Source organism: Metopolophium dirhodum, chromosome 2 (assembly GCF_019925205.1).
Source record: "Metopolophium dirhodum isolate CAU chromosome 2, ASM1992520v1, whole genome shotgun sequence".
NCBI classification, from domain to species: domain Eukaryota; kingdom Metazoa; phylum Arthropoda; class Insecta; order Hemiptera; family Aphididae; genus Metopolophium; species Metopolophium dirhodum.
In genome coordinates this window covers 10,503,544-10,523,038 of record NC_083561.1, presented here as the reverse complement: position 1 = coordinate 10,523,038, position 19,495 = coordinate 10,503,544, and the positions used below count along the sequence as shown (strand labels likewise).

The following is a 19,495-nucleotide window of genomic DNA, read 5'->3' as shown; positions in this document are numbered from 1 at the left end:
TATATAAAACGTTCAACTTTTATATTTAAGGATTGAAAATTTAAAACAAGGTTCTACGTAAATAGGTTATATTATATCAATTACTTTATTTACAATAATATCATCAAATATGCTTAGTAAATAGTAATATCATATGCTGACTGACCGTTTTCGCTCAGAATCGTTTTTCTTGTACAATGATATTATATCATTGAATTCAAATTTAACACCATCCATTACAGTGACTCACTTGTAACCTTCTGTACAGCAGAGAGACACCCACTTGCCCACTTTTTTTAATTCGTGTTATCCATGATCCCATCACCGGAAGCTAAATATGTTTAAATAATTAGGATTTCTAATTATTCTGTTATAAACTCATATAAAATATAATTCAAAAATTTAACTAAAAAAAATGTAATTTATGATCATTATAGTGGTTGGTATAATTTTACTTTGTTAAAAATGAATTGATTCGATTCTAGTCCCACAAACTGCAATGATCGCTAATAATGTATATTAATTGATTAGACAAACCATATAGGTAGGCGCCTGGCACTGGCTAGTGGCTACTGTATATTATTATATTCAATATTGTGAATAGGATTATTACAATAATTCAGTAACCACAGTACCACACAGAATATAGTTTAAAAATGTAATGACTGTCGAGTGTCGACCGTATGTGATAAAGTCTCAAAATTATTTATGTATAAGAAGAAAATATGATTACATTATAACTTATAATTTCATTTATATATTATGATTTATGACTTATCAAGTATTATAATATTAAATATTAATAATTGTTAGTTCAAACAACAACGAGAATAGTACACATATTATATTATAACATTTAATAATATGAAAATATGAAAATAATAAAAATAAAAATATGATTATATAATATATAGGTACCAATTAGGTTTGTACTTATATAGTATATCCACCTATTTTGAAATTCTCAATATGTCTCAATATGCATATTTCGTAAAAAATGAGTACTAAATTAAATACTTTTTTACATTAAATTGAATGTGTTTAAAATGTGTAATGAGTATTTGCCTATAACAACTAATAACTGCTAATATGAAAATTCAGAAATATTATAATGTAATCATGGGCTTCTTTTTAACACGATAACACAATAAACCATCGTTTTTACTTTTTACCATGCGGTTATGTGATAGGCCAATATTTATAGGTATATCAGATACCTAGGTACTTAAAATGTCAGATTTAACTATCATAACGCAACACGGCAACACTGAACACACCCATCCCAATAATCCCATAACCATAAGTATTGGATCATCTGATTATACTTCTATAACATACCCTGAAGTGGTTCGCGTATATTCTCAGCATTTATAAATATATCTCGAAATTCCAGTCATCGTCGACGATGTCTGTATAATGGTTATTTATATTGCTGTTAACATTTTATTGATTCGTTATATTATTTCTCTTATATAATAATAGGTGCGTACTACGTTCTTCGTATAAATTCGTGTAAATCTGCATTTCGTGTTCCGCGTTGTTGTCCCGGTTTTAAAATCGTACCGGTGAGCCAATCCTTCAAGGTCTTCTTTTAACATTGTTGATATTTTTAATATTTTACAACTATATATAATAATATTATACTTTAAACCAATTACAATTTACTCTTTACAACAATGTATTCTATGAATGTTGAATATCCATCACCCATGTATACCTAACCTACCTACCTACATTGTATACTGTATAGGCAGACTTCAGATTTTACGGTTATTCGGAAGTTGATAAAATGTTAACTGATAACTGACAAGTAGGGCTCGGATTTAATGCACTTAAAATTTACTAAATATGCATTGTACTTATGCGCATAAAATAGTACAAATATGCCTTATAAAAATATGCACTTATTTTTATTTTTACTCACAATTTTCACAAATACAAATATTTTTATATATTATAATAAATTTGTACAAAATATTTATTAATAAAAACGGGAAATTGTACGTCAACTAAGGATTTGTAAAACACGATACAAATATTATACTCTTAAAACAGTTAAAACTAAAAAACCACTAAATATGCAAAAATATGCTGTATAAACTATTAATATTTTTTTCGTAGTGTCTTGAAATTAATTTCAAGCTTACTCGGTACCTAATCAAATCTAATAGTCCTAAAAAAAACATGCAAATACAACAACACTTCCTAGCCCTACTGATAACCATTGCTCCTGGTCCCTGGATACAAATTATTCTTGAATAATCGGTACCTAGGTATTTACCTATGTAATCAGTTATGTTGTTGTGCCTTAGTATAACAATACCAGTTAAACATATTATTGTGCTATATTAAAACTGTACTAATAATCGGAAGGAATAGCCGGTATAGATACGTAGAATGCAGATAAATGGAATGCAAAATATATTTTGATTTATGATATTTCAGCATTTACGTTTTCGTTGAAAATTATTATAATATTAGTTTATAATCAGGTATAAATTTTACAATATTGTACATCCGTCAACTATAGGATAAACCCTCAGGGTTGATTCATGTAGGCTTAGTTTTCATGAAAAATGTATACTTATTAACTTGTAGGTCAAATATCATTATTTACTATATTTATATAATTTCACTTTGAACAAAACGCGTTTAATTGAAAATAATGGTACTTCATATATTTCTTAGAATAGTTCTAATTAAATAAAAAAACATGTTTTTATCTACTTATTACATAGAAATGGGTTTCACTTATGTATTGAAATCCTTTTACAATTCGTTTGATCTTAACCTAAGTATACATATTGATATTATTAGTCATTATATACCTATTAAATTGTTATGCTTGGAAGTCAAAATACAAATATTATAGATCAAATATAATAAGTAATATTACCTTTTTATGAATATATATAAATTAATTAAACTTATTTAAAAATTATAAAAATGGATTAAAAATGGAATTATATACCTATTGATTATTATTAAACCTTAGGGTAAGAATATTATCAGTATTCTTTGTTGGTTTTTTACAATATTTTAATTTTTACGCGTGTTATTTTGAGTATATAAAATACTACAATTTAAAAATGCTCATAATCTGCTAAAAAAATTTAAATATAAAAATCAATATTTAAACACAGATAATACCATCAAGTTTGATGATAAATGATAATATAGGTAAATTCACTCTAATATTAAAGCTAACTACAAGAAATTGGAACTATTGAACTCAAATTTGCCATATTATTGTACATTTTAGATTCTGAGTGGAGCTAAAATATGAAAAAAGGCGGGCAAGTGGGTGTCGCTATGCTGTACAGTAGGTTACAAGGGGGTCACTGTAATGGATTGTATTAAATTTGAATTCAATGATAATATAATATCATTGTATAAGAAAAACGATTCTGAGCGACGACGGTATGATATTACTATAGTAATGATATAGATAATATTATTATAGATGATATTATTGTGAATAAAGTAATTTATATATAACCTGTTTACGTGGAATCTTATTTTAAATTTTCAATCCTTAGCTATAAATGTTAAACAATTTATAAACGTTTTGTTACAAAATAATTATTAAATTTGAAATTTGAAAAATTTTATCAACATTTGAACTTTAAATGCGTATAATAAAAAATGTTGACTATGGATTTTAATATTTTTCATCTGCCTTTGAAACAATATATTAGGAGCCTTCTAATAAATTTTCAAGCTGTTTTACTCGATAAATAAAATTTGATTGGTATTTATAGAATAAAAAACTAAAAAAATTAGAAACTGAAAATGTCCGTAAAAAGCTTAAAATATTTTGAAAATGTTATTGTGTATAGAAAATTCTAATACAAACATTCAGTCATAATTTCATCTACAGTAATTTGTTTTAGAGTTACACCAAAAACCAAAGTCGATTTTGTCAAAGTCGATTTTGTCAAAAATCAATTTTGCGTAAAAATTTCCATTTTCCTTAATTGTTCTTTTTTTTTCCCGGCGCTTTTGAAAACTACTGGAAAATTTTTACTTTTCACCCACCAAAGAAGCCGCTGCCGGAGAATATGAAATAATGAATAAGTAATAAACATGTTAAACAATACAGAGATAGTGGCAACAGTGAAAATCAGTAGGATACGCGCGGTGGACAGGACACGTATCGCCATACAATCGAAGAAATCGAAGAAGTCACCAAATGGAGGGAAAAAGACCGCTGCAGAAATTGCTGGACTCTACAGAACTAACAAATGCCTTATCCTGTTGAATATACTTAATGGTGAAGAGACAAAGGCAGTACCTATGACAAATGGAGAGGAGTGGTGGTTGCGGCAAAGGGCCTAAATGGTTTATTTTAAGCCAAAAAAAAATAAAATTGGATTTAAGTTTTATTAATAAGTAATTACTTTATTACATAATTTTATTTTTATATGTACCCATTATTTTTATTATAATTTGTTGATTCCCTTGTTTGTGCAGTGCTACCGCCTACCGTAGTGCCAACAGTATAATTATATCGTATAGACCGGTATATATAGTACAGATTATTATCCTCTGATATAATATTTTCTGTTCATAGGTCACCGTTTATCTATGTAATATAAAATCTCAATCATTGTTGCAATCATCATCGCACCATAACTATATAGTTAATTGGTAAATAATAAATAGTATAGGTAGGCAGGTAGGTCGTAGGTACTATTTAGGTATAAACCTTATAGTTAGTATAGTAGATAATTGTATCTATACTAGTAGTACCTATTATTTAGTTAATTTTAAATTTCATTGAATAATAATGTAATAATGTAATAACATTAATTATTATAATAAACAACAAATATGAAAAATTATGGAGTGTAAGAACTCAAAAATCCGTGTATATTCTATGTCCACTTTCGGTAAATGCTAAATAGTAAATACATCGGGAGTCGAATGTTGATGTAAACACTTGAATGAGTAGGTTTTGAGTTATATAACTCTATGGTAATATGGTAATTTGCAGTAAATAATGTGGGTTCTCATTAAAGAAATTGAAGTTTGTATCGCCACTGGACTCAGTCACTCATAAATGTAGTACAAGCAATATCAGAAATTTGAAAATAAAGTCGTTACGTACTTATTAAGAATTCTAAAAATCAGAATTTAAATAAATGCACCTACTATTAAAGAGAAAAATGGGAGTTAGCATGCTTAAAAAACCATTTCGTATATTATAGTTTATCAATATTCAATATATTAAATTTTTTACTTAAATAATTTTTGATATTCTTGGCGTCATGAAATAAGTAGGTACTACCTATATACTTAATATTCGGTTATATTTATACTTCGGTAGTTTGGTGAACAATCGAATATCGATGAATAGCATTCGTTATTTGTGAATTAAAAATATAATTATATATCTGTGAATAAAATATGAGATAATATTATGCAGGTTATATTAATTGAATAATTCAATAATAGTAATAATCAGTAACTATAACTAAAAGGTTAATGCACTTATAAGTTGAAGCAGCGATAAATTATTAGATTGTAGATGGAAATATGATATCATAAATCAAAGTGAGACAACATTGTTGTATTTGTAAAAAATAATTATTGAACTTCACTGATGTCTGATATAGAAATGCTTATTATAGTATTTATAGTTATGATTATACACGGTGACGAATTAAGTGTGCACTGTGCAGACGGTAGGTATTCCTACTATACACTGGATAGTACCTATGTATACACTATACAGTAAATTACCTCACACATATCTGAATATTAAATCTTGACACATTTAAATAATAATTTTACATGCACTTATATAATATTTAATGTGAATTATATAAAGAACTATACTTTTAATTAATACGATAATATTAATAAAATACTAATGCTATATTTAGTGCTTAAATTAATTAAAGTATGTAGGCATTTATATTTGTACGTCCTATATCCTAATTTTATAATTGTTTATCTGTATGTATAGGTACCATTAATTATACATAGTAATTATTATTATACTACCTATGTTATATTATATATTTATATAGATTTGGTTCTGCACAGCGTATGTTCAAAAACCGCAGTTATAATCACAAAATGTAAGACAAGGTAAATAGTTACACAAATAGTTTAGAAATATAGGATTATATAATATAAATATTATAAGTAATAAATTATAATTTAGTTTTTACTAGTTATATTTTTTTATTTACACAAATATGCCACGTAAACCTGTTGAATGCGTTGAATACGTTTTGAACTATTCAATTTCGTAATGTTCTTTGAAATTATAATTGTGAAATGTATTAGGTACCTACTAAAAATCATTCAATTATCGAACACAGTAATATAGACATATAGTATAGTAACATATCTAATCACATTCACCTGGGTAGGTACTTAGATAGGCCTGCTTGACGCATGTATAGTTTAACCTTTATCAAGTATATCACTAACTATTGACTATATTAAGGTAAGTATACATTTTTTAGGTACTATCTACTACATTCTGCATAAATAATTGTAGTAGCTTTTCGATTCACACCGGAGCGATGATACGGAGCTTTTACAATGATTGAATATGATGTGTGTTGTTTTTTTTATGTCAGTCATTATCTTTTGGAGCAGTAAAAATTATGAAATATTTCCCTGCAGAAGGCAATTGCTGGTAGCAAATAGGATTTATAATTATGGAGGCCGCCCAATCAACAAACATAAAATAATTACGGAAAACCAACAAAATTTATGCAAAATCAGTTATTGACAAATTGTTAACAAAATAATTTTATACTTGAATACTCAAAGATGTATACAATTAAATAAAAAAATTATACAAGGTTTCTCATGAGTTGTACAGCAATATAAGAGTATAAAAAATACTTACAAGTAATTTTTTTTGACGGAAATTTGATGTTTAGATTTTGACAAAATGTTATTTAAATTATTATGTTGAAACTCAACAAATTATTAATCGTAGTTCGTAAGGATTTGAAACTGAGTAAGTTAACTAGTAAGTATACGTAGTGTTTTTAACAAAATTCTAACTTCTGCAGACACACAAAAAAATATATTGTAAACTTACGCAGTTACGCTCAACTTTTTTTTATATTATGTTTACTATTAAGTTTTAACAACTTATGAGGAACTTTGCATTAAATTTTCAAGTTTTTTGCTCAATCAAACATTTTTTTGGTTGTTTATTTTAGTCGCACCAAAAAAAAAACAAAACTGATTTTGTTAAAAACTAGTTTTGCTTAAAAGCTCCCGTTTTTTCTTAATTTTTTTTTCCTGATACTTTTAATAACTACAAGTACTGAGAATTATCAATTTTGACCACCAAAAAGTACCAACTAGATTCACTTTCTCACCAGAAAAGATATCAAAGTTGAAACATTATTTTGATCACTAGTATCGTGTATACAGTCACTATTTAAAAAAAAAACATCCAACATTGTAAAACCAATTATCAATACATTCATCGCTCCGCTCAGAATCTAAAATAAATAAAAAAAATAAAGTAACGCGTGTAAACATTTGTAAATTATTAGTATGTATTTAAAACTTTTTTTGGAGAAACACGTAATATTTCGATATTTATGTAAATTTTATATTTAGGTGGCGAATATTATGTTCAACTCTATCTTATCAGTACAATACTCGCATTCTAACCGGTTTCAATTACCGCACCTACTTGTCAATTTCTGATTTCGTACCTATACAAAACTATACCATAAGTACCTATTTTATAAAACTGCTAATCTTAGAGGTTCGACATTAACTATTAAAATATGTAATGTACTGAAATGTGTATAATATAATATATTGTACATTATATTTATACACACGAAATACATTTGTTTCAACGAGTAATCTGATTTATGTTAAAAACTAACTGACGTGACAACGTGAGTCAGAACTCAGAATCCCACAGATTCAACGAGAGTAAGTATTGAATAGCAATATCTAATTGATTTGCATATTGCATATGCATATATATAAAAACTCCCAATGCGTGAACATTTAATTTTGTTTACTCACCGCAGCGTGCACTTAGTTATACTTAATGTACTATATAATGTCTGTACATAATAATATACACTATACATGGAATTGTATTTTCATTTTTCATTATTTAAAATATTCTAGAAGCAATAGTCCCAAGGTTCCAACACGTTTTTTTATGTACTATTTATACCGACCCAAGTTCTTACGGGCGTAACTAAAAGAAAGTAGATTTGTTATCTAAAATATTCTTAATATCTAATACAGTAGGTATTCATTATAAATATAGAAATTTAGAATATCATATAAAGTACTTGCGATGCTTATGAACTATGATTGTATCAGTTATTGCCAAACTATAATTTAGTAGGTACCTACGAGGTATCTGTACAAATTTACATACTTATATAAACATATATTTTCGATACCTACCCGTTAAATTAAAAATATTAAACATCTTAAAATTATGTTTGTATGTAATATTCAAAGGTATAGTTTATAGTTACCAGCTAAATAACTCTAGGTATGTCTGTATAATGACTGTTTAAGATATATTTGTTACAGTTTGCTACAACCGACCTTACATAGTTTGGTATAGGTACGTAGGACCTAAATGCAGCAACAAATGTTGCATTAAAAACTTATTTTTGTAATTAAAAAAATTATGTGTTTGTATTAATATGTAATAGTAAATTAATGCTGTAAAGATATATTAATATGTATACATAGTACATGTACATGTAACTTTATAAATAGTAAATAGTAAATGCTGTAAAGTTATATTTATATGCAATAGTACCTAAATAGAAAATGCTGTAAAGTTTAAATATTTTATATACCCAACAACAAATAAAATCATGTTTATATGTTTAATTAATTATTTTTTAAGCAAAAAAAAAGTTCTGCAAAGTTTCTGACACGCGAGGCAAATAAAATCAAACCATACATTTTGATTTGACACGCAGTTATCAAAAGGTTCACCATCCCTGACCTAGGTACTCAATAAAATAATTAAAATAAATAATAATATTAAATTTTTTTTTTTTTAGGTGCTTACTGCCCAATAATTTTTGATAAATTATGAAAAACAATTAAGTAGATGAGTAGATCAAAGAAAAGAAAAGAACAATTACATAAAAAGGACGGTACCCTTTTAGAATATCGAACAATTATTGTTAAGCGGTTTTAACTAAAATGAAAATCTTATGTTTTAAAATACAGTTTAGTAATTAATTTTAATAAATACTAGATATAGGTACGTCTTATAGACAACATTTGAGTGTCATTTTAGTTTTGATTTTTTGAATAGACACAAAAACCTAGTTTTTTCGTTACACTGATATAATGTATGAAATAATCTAAAATGGTTATATAGGAAGTAGTTTATATTATATGTATATAACATATAGGTACCTATTATTACAATATAGTATATATAATAATTATTTGAATGGTAAATGAAAAATCATGCGCCTTACTTACAAATTGAGAACACAACAAACTCTCGAAAGTTAACCAAACGATAAAAAAAAATGTATGTATGGAAATATTCTGAAACCGATCTATTCATTATCGACGACAAAAAGCGACAAATCTAGGCCGATTATATGTTGAAAACCATTGATTATGTTCATGACTAGTTTCATTTAATGTTTACAGTATAATAAACAATTATATTATATATTTACATGTTCATTTTATTTCAAAAAATACTAAAAAAACTACCTATAGAATAACATAATAACGGTGATTACTGACTGTATTATAAATTGTAATATTGAATACAACCTGTAAATCTGTATAAAGTATGAACTATAAAGCCTATGTATTATTCAGGGGTTTTATAGATCAAACTTGCTCACTCCCATTTTTTCCTTTAACTGTGCATTTCAAATTATCATAACCTTATATATTTTAATCTAAACTCACACTAATACTATCTATATACCTGTATATAAAAGACAAACAATGTTAGTACCAGTGTCCTTTATGCATTCCTAAACCATTCATCCGATTGCGATGAAATTTGGTACAGAGATAGATTAGACCCCGGGGAAGAAGATAATATGGGCTACATTTTGTCGGGAAAAAGGTAAATAAGAGGTCTGGAGGTTTGTGGGGCATGACTAGAGTTTCGTCTATTTCACATGCGCACAATATTATCTACCAATCAAAACAATCCCAAATCAAATGTAATTTAATGTACTGTATACATTTAATAAAAAGGTTTTTTACAATCATAAAATATACAGGTACTTATATCTTCTTTTTTTTATATTATATTATACTAGCTGACCCCGTGTACTTCGTTACCCGTTAAAGTGCCAACCCTATACATGATTCAAACTTAATCGATATCGACATGAAAAAAACAATAAATGTTATCCGACACTTATTATCTATTTTTTTGTTTTATCTTTTATCTTTTAGCGTGGACGGCGCCTAGGTTAGAATCGTTAGATTATCGTGGTAAACCGAAACCGAGTCCGAGGGGGTCATGGGAAATTGGTAATTTGAATGTAAAATAATTAACAAAAATCGTACAAGGATGCGCTGTCTAGCGGTAAAGTGCGCGATAGATTTTAAGCTCGCGTGTTGCAAAGAACAAGGAGGTAGATGGCGGTGTTGTTATCGCCCAGGCGCGTTGATCGTACACGTTTGTCGAGTGCCTGTGGATTGTGGAAGAACATTTTAATAATTTTTCATGCATACACAATTGAAAATAATATCAATTCATAAGATAGAGATTTAAAAAAACTGTCTAATTTCGATTTTTTACGGTTACCTATCATAATTTGTAAATTGTTCAAGGAAATTCGAAACTGACTGTTTTTCATGCTAAAAATACCTAGGTACCTATTTCAATTTTAATTGTTTGATTAATCTAATGATGGGATATATATTTTGAATACAGATTTGGATTTTTCGTCTTGTCTTCTTCAGATCTTATTGACAGTTTTTGAACAATGTTTTAAACATAATATACATGAAAATGTTCAACGGTTTGTACATACAACAGCTTCTTCAGATAAATAAATGGAAAATGTTGTTCGTACGATCACTGGGCTCCAATATAAGCATAATATACGTTCATCATTAAAATCTAATCATCGGGGCGATATGAATGATTGGAAATTGATCAATTTAGTATCTAATGAAATAATATATAAATATGTGATTGTATAAAATAGTCGACTTTGTGTTCTTGTGCATGCAAAAACAGGTAATGATTCTCCGAACACATAAATTATTAATAATGACCATATTTTCCTAGTACGCACGCACAGTACCACGAAAACCGATAGTTAAATACTTATTTTTGTTGCCTATACAGAATCCTTATAAAGGCACACTTTAGATTCTTTGATACCAGAAATATGAATATCGGAAAAAAGAACAAACTTAAAAAACCAAAGAAAAGAAGACCAAAAATATGTTCAGCTGTTATGGAAGGGTCGTTTTCAAAATACTAGACTCTAGACTTTAGTATTCCAGTAGAATTAGTTGCATGTATTTGTAATGAAACATTCCATGCATAGGTTAAAATATAATTTTTTTCATACTACACACTTTATATTAAACTTGGAGTTACCGTACGGGCTTTTGAAACAGTTATTTCTGTAGTCTTACTTTTAATAGTCCAAATAACTAGTCTACCCAAACCAAAATAACCTTTTTATAATTAAGGTTACGGTTATGGTTTTTCATTTTTGGAAATAAAGGTTCCGGTTCCTAAATTTTTAAGGTTAACCGGTTCCAGTACCGGTTATGGTCCCTGGTTAATGGTTCTTTTAAAAGAATAGGTAACTACATTTATTAACACTATTGTTTGATAATTATTTGTTTTATTTAACGTATCGTTCATTCAAAATATATTTATTTTTATTTCATATTTTAAATATTGTATCTATAAGTAAAACTTGTAAAAACGACTCCTAAAAATAATAATTATTATTAATATTTAAAATTATTATCTATCTATTTCCCAATGTAACATCAAATAATTTTTCAATTAATGAAGAAAAAACTGTAAAAAAAAGTTACTAGGTATTTCTTATACACACAAGTTTAGTCCCTGTTTCCATTTTGTCCTTAAACTTTGCAATATAAAAGTGTATCCTTCAAAACCTATCTTTCCACCACATTAAACAGATTTAAAAATGTCCATTTTTAAAAATTAACACCAGGTTAGTCAAAATAATTTGTAATATAATACAATATTATACATATTTGAGGATTTAAAATAGGTAAGTATTATAGGCTATTAACAATGTGATGACAATATTATACCCTATGTATAAATTAAATACATGTTTTAAAATATTTTTTATGCAAATTGTTTTCAATATTCATATTATTACAAAATTAATGCATTGTTGATTACTGTCTATCGTCATTCCAATAAATTCACATTATACAAATTGTTCCAATACCCAAAAATATAGTGTCTGTAGTCAAATAGATCATGCAAAATTATACTGGTGCAGTAGTTAATTTCATTCTGTTTTGTTTTTATAGAAAAAAATAATATATTTTATTGCAAGAGGTTTTCAATTAATAGATACAGAATACAAGTATTATAATATTTATGTTAATTATATAATGATTTATGGAGTTGGTAATCATAAATTATAATGTTGAAGTAAAAAGATTCTGAAGAAAACAAACTGTTATAAATATTAAGTGATGTAAAGATACATTCATAAATCATGAGCATAACTCATAAAATAACAGTAATACTAATAACTAATAAGTAACAACTTTTCTTAAGTAGATGAATATATTTACTAATGACATATGTCTATAATATAATATGATAATTTAATAAATAGTGGTAGGTAGTCAATTTAATATAAAAAGTTTAGTAAATTGGTATAGATATAAATATATGAAAACAATCTTTGAGCCATAATATAATCAAATACATTATTGTGCTATTAATAGAATTAGTTTATATACATTTTTTATTCTTAAAATTAATTTATATATTACTTTCATTACTATACTCTATTCAGATTAAGATTGAACCGCTTCACACATGCAGACTGAGCTGCTGAACAGTACCAGACCCCCATGTGATGGCTATGCGTTCCGTGGCCGACAGTCATCACCAGCTGTCATCAGCGCCTGTGCTAACGCTCTCACCGATGTCCGGATTGTGGCAGGAATGTGCAGAAAAAACGTTTTTTTGGTCGGCCGAGTGGTTCAATCTTATTCTGAATAGAGTATAACATTAAAGTTATGTATATATAAAAAAACAATTATAGTATATTAAAATATAATTTTTTGACTTAAGCATGGTAAAAATTATAAATTATAATACTAAATTTGTACAATTTGAAAGTAATTTAAACAAAACATAATTTTTCTATAAAACATTTAAAATATTTGTTATAACTTATAATAATTATATAAACCGTCAATGATTATAATATATTAATACACAAACATACTATAAAAAATTAATTTTCTTATATTTGTAAGTTGTTTGCTTACATTAAACATTATCAAAATTTTAGTGTATAGCTTTTTTATGCTCTTTGTGTGGTATTTAAGTTTGGTAATTTTTTTTGCTTGGTATAACTATACAAAAATATTGAACACATTACAAGCATTGTGCCTACAACAAACTGAATGCTTATTGTAAAATCAAAGAAGTACATTGAGAAAACACAGGCTACAACAATTGCTAAAGAAGTAGCAAAACCTTTTAATATATTATCAGCATATTTTACAACCATTGCTACAATAAGTCCCCCAGCTGCTTGTAAGCTTATCAAATAGGCTATGTAAAGGTCATAACCAAAAAAAAAGCCTTTTTCGTTGATTTTATTCCAGTCTGTAACAAAACACACGATAAAACCTATCGGGATAGAAACAAAACTCAATTGAATATTGCGCATCCATATTGATATTTCAGCTCCTTTCAATATTTTTTCGAAATAAACCCCAGCAAAACCAGACAAGCAACAAGCGATGAGAGCAGCAACTAATCCGACTATTCGATTTTGATTAGGGTAAGTTTCTTGAGATTTGTCAGTTGAATTATTTAGCTGAACAAGAATGACACCTAAAATCAAAATTACTAATGCAATCCATTGATGTCGCAATAGTTTACGTTTCAGTATCAACACAGAAAACACAGCTGTCGTAAATATTTTAAGTTGATATGTGACTTGATAAGTAGCTGCATCTAAATTTGAAGTGGAGACATACAGTAAATTGTTTTGTATCAGATATACTAAAGATGGTATACAAACTTTCAGCGTGTCCATCGGTTGTTTAATGATTGTATTATTCAATATTGATATAAAATGTTTCCACGACAGAGACTCTATTCGATATACTAGTACCAGACAAACGGAGAGTTTTACCACTTCGGCCATGACGACAGCGGTAGATGATATGAACATGTCTCCAGGCCGGGTCCGTGCATAGCGCATGCTGAGTGCAACCATGGCATTTTGAAGAGTTAGCGTCACCAAAGTGATCACTTTCAGGGTAGAGTTGCGGCTGTGATTGGTCTGCATCGTCTCTACTTGTATTTCTAGGTCTATTTCTTCTTTAACTTCGGTCATTAAATTACCTCCATATGTACTTGACTTGTAGTACTCGTAGCTTACTGAGGTCCGACTATATATTTATCTGTATCGTGGACCATTCGTCGAAACACCGACAATCTAGCGGAGGAGACATAGTCTGGGACAAGGGGAGTCAGACGAAAATATTCAAAACACAAGCGTCATCTCGTCTAATTCCACGAACTGTGAAGGTAAAATTGAAAACTCTACTGTATACGTAGGCACATCCATAAATTTGTTAATCGTCACAAACTCGTAACTCGGAAGTCACGAGTGCCGCTACAGCGTTAGGGTTAGAGTGAATGTGGCAACTGGCAATGGTCGGTTGGCACTTGGCGGTTGCCGACTACGCGAATGGGAATGTTTACATAAATGATAAATAATGATAATGCGTATCTTGGTTGTCACCACGTATTTATTTCTTCTACCGACCGACTGACCTGAATATCAGCTGTTAAGGGATTGAGTTGCAGCTGATTAGCGGTGGAGCGTGCGTAATTATTGTTATCAAAATAAAATATCATTATATAAATATTATTACAATTTAAAATTATTAAATTTCAATCACAGTTCTGACTTGTATTCTGATTTCTAACATTCCGAGTTCTGAGTTTTTGCCATTCTGTATTTCTGTGTAGTCAGTACTGTACATTCAATCTTCATAGTAGTCAAGTTTAGGTACTCAATATTCATATATTACTGCTTATCTGTATTTTTTAAAATTAATTCGTTGTGCAAATTATTGTTTTAGTTTTGTCTCCAATATTGATATTTTCTAGGACATCTAGAACAGAACCAGACCAGACCTTTTCCCGCTTACTCATCAACTTTGTTCATCATGAACACCAAAATGATCATTCGGTTTTATCAAGTACGTTTCAACCAACTACCTAAACTACCTAGTAGTGTGTGACGTGAATATTCACAAGATTGTTATTGATAAGCCTAAGAACTGTACGTGTTAAAAATTAATATTGTCATTTGTTAGCTAAATAACTATTTAACTGACAAATCTCAAAATTAGTTAAAAAAACTTATCTTGAATCCTGATCAAAATAGATTAGTTGCTTTCTGGGGTTTATTTCGAAAAAAATACTAAAAAAGACTGAAATATCAATATGGATGCAAAATATTCAGAGAACTATTCAATTGAGTTTTGTTTCTATCCCGTTAGGTTTTGTCATATTATTCATTACGGATTCCATTAATATCAACAATAAATGCTTGTTTTTTTAGATATGAAACTGGTTATGACCTTTACATAGTCTATTAACTATTTGATAAGCTTATAAGCAGCATACCTACATACTCAGTATACAGTGACTACAAATACAAAAATATTAACTAGGTATCTTTCCTGATTTTTATTCTGTTTTTTTTTTTTTGTATCTTTACCCATATTTTTAAATAGTTACCTCTAAAAAAACTTCAAAAATTATACCTTATACCTAATAATTGAAATATTATACCTCTTTGCTGGTGTGAACAAAGTTATAAGTAGGTTCTAAGAACGTATCAGTTTAACGTGCCAATTAATTTACTCAATTAAAAGCTAATCAATTGTACAAATAGGTATTTAACGATTACATGTATTATGGAGTTTGGAATGTACATATATATTCTGAAACAAATATGAGTCTAACAAGTTTTTTAATATTATGCTACTTTAGTAATATATAAAAACATCATGTTTTCAGCCCTTTATAGGTGTATATTTTTATCTAATATGAAAATTTTCTTTTATATATTTTTTAGACAGTAAAACCTCATCAGCCATTAATCCAGTTTCGACATGGTGTCCCAGTGATAAGTATGTATAGTTTTCTTTATGACATTATTAATAATAATAAATTGTGATTAGTAAGCAATTTAAAGGTACCTACGTCAAATCTATGTGTGTACTATTGAGATCGCTTTGGGCAAACTTGGGTAAAAACACCTTCAGGCTTTTTTTTTAATTTAACCACCAAATTGTAATATTTTAAAATATATTGTTTTCAACAAATTTAATATTTTTTTGGGAAATGTTAGTAAATTGTACCCGGCTCTAGTGATTATTATTTTTAATTTTCTTAAGTAATATTCTTAGCTTTATTAGGTATTTGTTTTCATTTGGCAAATCTTCAACAGTTGTTGGCTTTAATTCAACAGTACCTTCTAGTTATATTGGCCTAATTAAATGTTCACTACAAAATCCAAACAGAAATTGTTTACTCAATATGACAATATTGGTCATTGGAGCCTGGAGGGTAAACTGGTTTTCTAAATTTGGGTGTTGTTCACGGTCACGGCATTAGAAAATGAAAAACTGATTACCCAGCTGTTACAAACCAATTTTTAAAAACCTGTTAAATAATTACAACTTAAATTTAGTCATTAGTAATTTATTTATTTGTAAGAAATATGTAGTTGGTATCCTACCTATGTAACTCTGGTTCAATTTCATCCAACCCAGAATTAAAATATTATAAAATTGGCATATTGATAGAAGGTCATTGGATCTTAAAGTATTAATCTAACTTTATATTACAGATAAATCTGAATCAACTCCGTCACCTTCTACAGTTGGTGCTGTGCAAACGTTGGAAGACTATCAACTACCTACAAAATTTAAAAGAGTAATGATGGATGATGCTGAAATAAATGCTATTAATGTATGTAAATTAAAATGAATTATGATACAGTAGAAATCAGTTAATTCAACAAAGTGGATAAATATTTTCATTTTTGGTTTTTTAGTTTTTTAATTATTGTATAGTATGATTTCTACTTACTGTATGTTCATTTAGATAAAAACTGTATTCTTAAGTTACAGTAATATTTTTTTTTCAGAGTGGTGGAGCTGAATGAAGTTTTGAATTACGTTTAAACTCATATTTATACTAAATATTTAGTAAAAAAATATAAAAGCAAAATGATTTAATATATTTACACAGTATTAAGGTACCTACTTATTAACTTATTAATAAATATAATGTATGTATAATACCTATTATAATATATATATTTTTTAATTTGACTGAATTAATAAAATTATCAAAAATTAAAGTGAATTATTTTATATTCTGAGCGGAGCGAGACATCTAGTGGTTTTACAATGGTGTTTATTTTTTTTTTATCCTGTATACAAAATGTCTACCAGAAGGAGTTTAGATTTCAACATATAGTACCTTATCTTTTAGCAAATCGGATCAAGATGGTACTTTAGAGAGGTCATTTTTCGATTTTATCAATAGTGCCACAGGAATAACTACCAACAAATTACGAAAAACCGCTAAAAATGGGATTTCAATTTCTAACGCTTTGTTTATCACCATAGCAACGGATAAAAAATAATAATATTATAATATTAATTCAATTTACTGGCTATAATAATAAATAATAAAAACATAAAAAAATCCAGACTGACAAACCATCTCCGCTCAGAATTGTTTTTCTTATACAATGATATTATATCATTGAATATTCAAGTTTAATACAATCCATTATACATTGACCCACTTGTAACCTACTGTATAGCAGAGCGACATCCACTTATCAGCTTTTTTATATTTCATTAGTAAAAATGGGATAAGCCATAGTAACTTTTATGTGCATTCATACTCTGAATAATTTATTTTTTGGTCCGAAGAAGTGCTCTAAAATCTTTAAGTACTTAGCTATATCCATCTAATTTAGTAAATAATAATCAACTATAAAAATAAAAAGGTATCGTTGTAATTTATCTCATAATTATTATACCCTTTTTTTGATAAGTAGTGGACTTTGAACATTTTTAGACTTCATATATTTATTTATTGTCTAAGAATTGAAATTGTATAAATATTTTTATTCAGAATTGAAAAGTAATTAGGATAATAATTATTTCAGTATAGAATAAATTTATTTATTATCAGCATTTTAGTTATTTCATTCTGTAATATTTTTAAAATAAATTTTACAATTCAATTATTTGTTTTATAATATTTAAATTAAATACATAGTTAGACTTTTCAGATTTTTACTCCTTTTCATGTAATTTTTTAATTCGTAAACAATTATATAAGTAATAACTAATTGAGTTCACAATTATTATACCTGTCAAAACAAATAAAAACTATTTGAGATATACCTATTTACAAATTAATATGAAAATAGTGTTGTTTTGTTTATTTTAATCTTATTTATAATACAAATTATCAGTAAGCCTTCATTATGAAATAATGATAACATAGATACATATTATTACAAAAGTATTCATAATTGTAATTAAATGTATTCATAATTATAAGCGCTGACTAAAATAAACTTATCTTGGTTTATGGTCATTAGATAATTGTATTGTGATACATATTATGATGAAATGATTGTCTGATATAACGACACAACAATATAGCGTCTTCTTAATAATAATAAATTATTAGTATTGTAACGATTCACAGATTACTGATTTGTCATTTATATCGCACTCGGTGAATTTGCTTAGGTAAACAGAACACAGGAACGTTTGCTTAATATAAATCAACTGGAAATTTTTACAAACAACATAATCAACTACATAAATAATTATTTACAAGATAAAGTCGATAGATCATCCTTATGCAGTGAATTAAGCACGGTTTTAGACTATATACCAGACATTTCGGAAATATTATATTACCAACAATAAAAAAACCAACAGTGACATTATGACTCCATGTATTATTTTATTAACATTACCAGTGACTGCAGAATGCTCTTTTTAGAAATTGAAACTTATAAAAAACTATATGAAGAATTCTACTACCTAAGAACGATTATCCAACATAGCTGTATTGAACATTGAAAAAAAGAAATCACAAGATATAAATATTGAAAAAATAATTAACGATTTTGCTCATAATAATACTAGGAAAAAAATTTCTTAAAATTACTAAAAAATATTTGTACCAATTTCTATTTTCAGTTATTTTAGTTATTGAATAATC

The 19,495-nt window shown here is 27.4% G+C and overlaps 2 protein-coding genes across 3 annotated transcripts; one reads left to right on the top strand and one right to left on the bottom strand.

The window, feature by feature from the left end:
* Positions 1–11,908: 11,908 nt before the first annotated feature.
* On the bottom strand, positions 11,909–14,913 carry LOC132938498 (UDP-N-acetylglucosamine transporter). Its single transcript, XM_061005365.1, has one exon. It carries the CDS (start codon positions 14,544–14,546, stop codon positions 13,500–13,502), a length of 1,047 nt encoding a protein of 348 aa, XP_060861348.1. The 5' UTR covers positions 14,547–14,913; the 3' UTR covers positions 11,909–13,499.
* Positions 14,914–15,067: 154 nt separating this feature from the next.
* Positions 15,068–17,597, top strand: LOC132938499 (uncharacterized). 2 transcript variants are annotated; one of them, XM_061005366.1, is made up of 5 exons: positions 15,068–15,227; positions 15,301–15,420; positions 16,305–16,359; positions 17,082–17,203; positions 17,382–17,597. In XM_061005366.1, exons 2-5 carry the CDS (start codon positions 15,388–15,390, stop codon positions 17,397–17,399), a joined length of 228 nt encoding a protein of 75 aa, XP_060861349.1. In that variant the 5' UTR covers positions 15,068–15,227; positions 15,301–15,387; the 3' UTR covers positions 17,400–17,597. The 2 variants fall into 2 exon arrangements, with proteins under 2 accessions (XP_060861349.1, XP_060861350.1); XM_061005367.1 differs by having other exon boundaries at positions 15,070–15,227; positions 15,329–15,420.
* Positions 17,598–19,495: the final 1,898 nt, after the last annotated feature.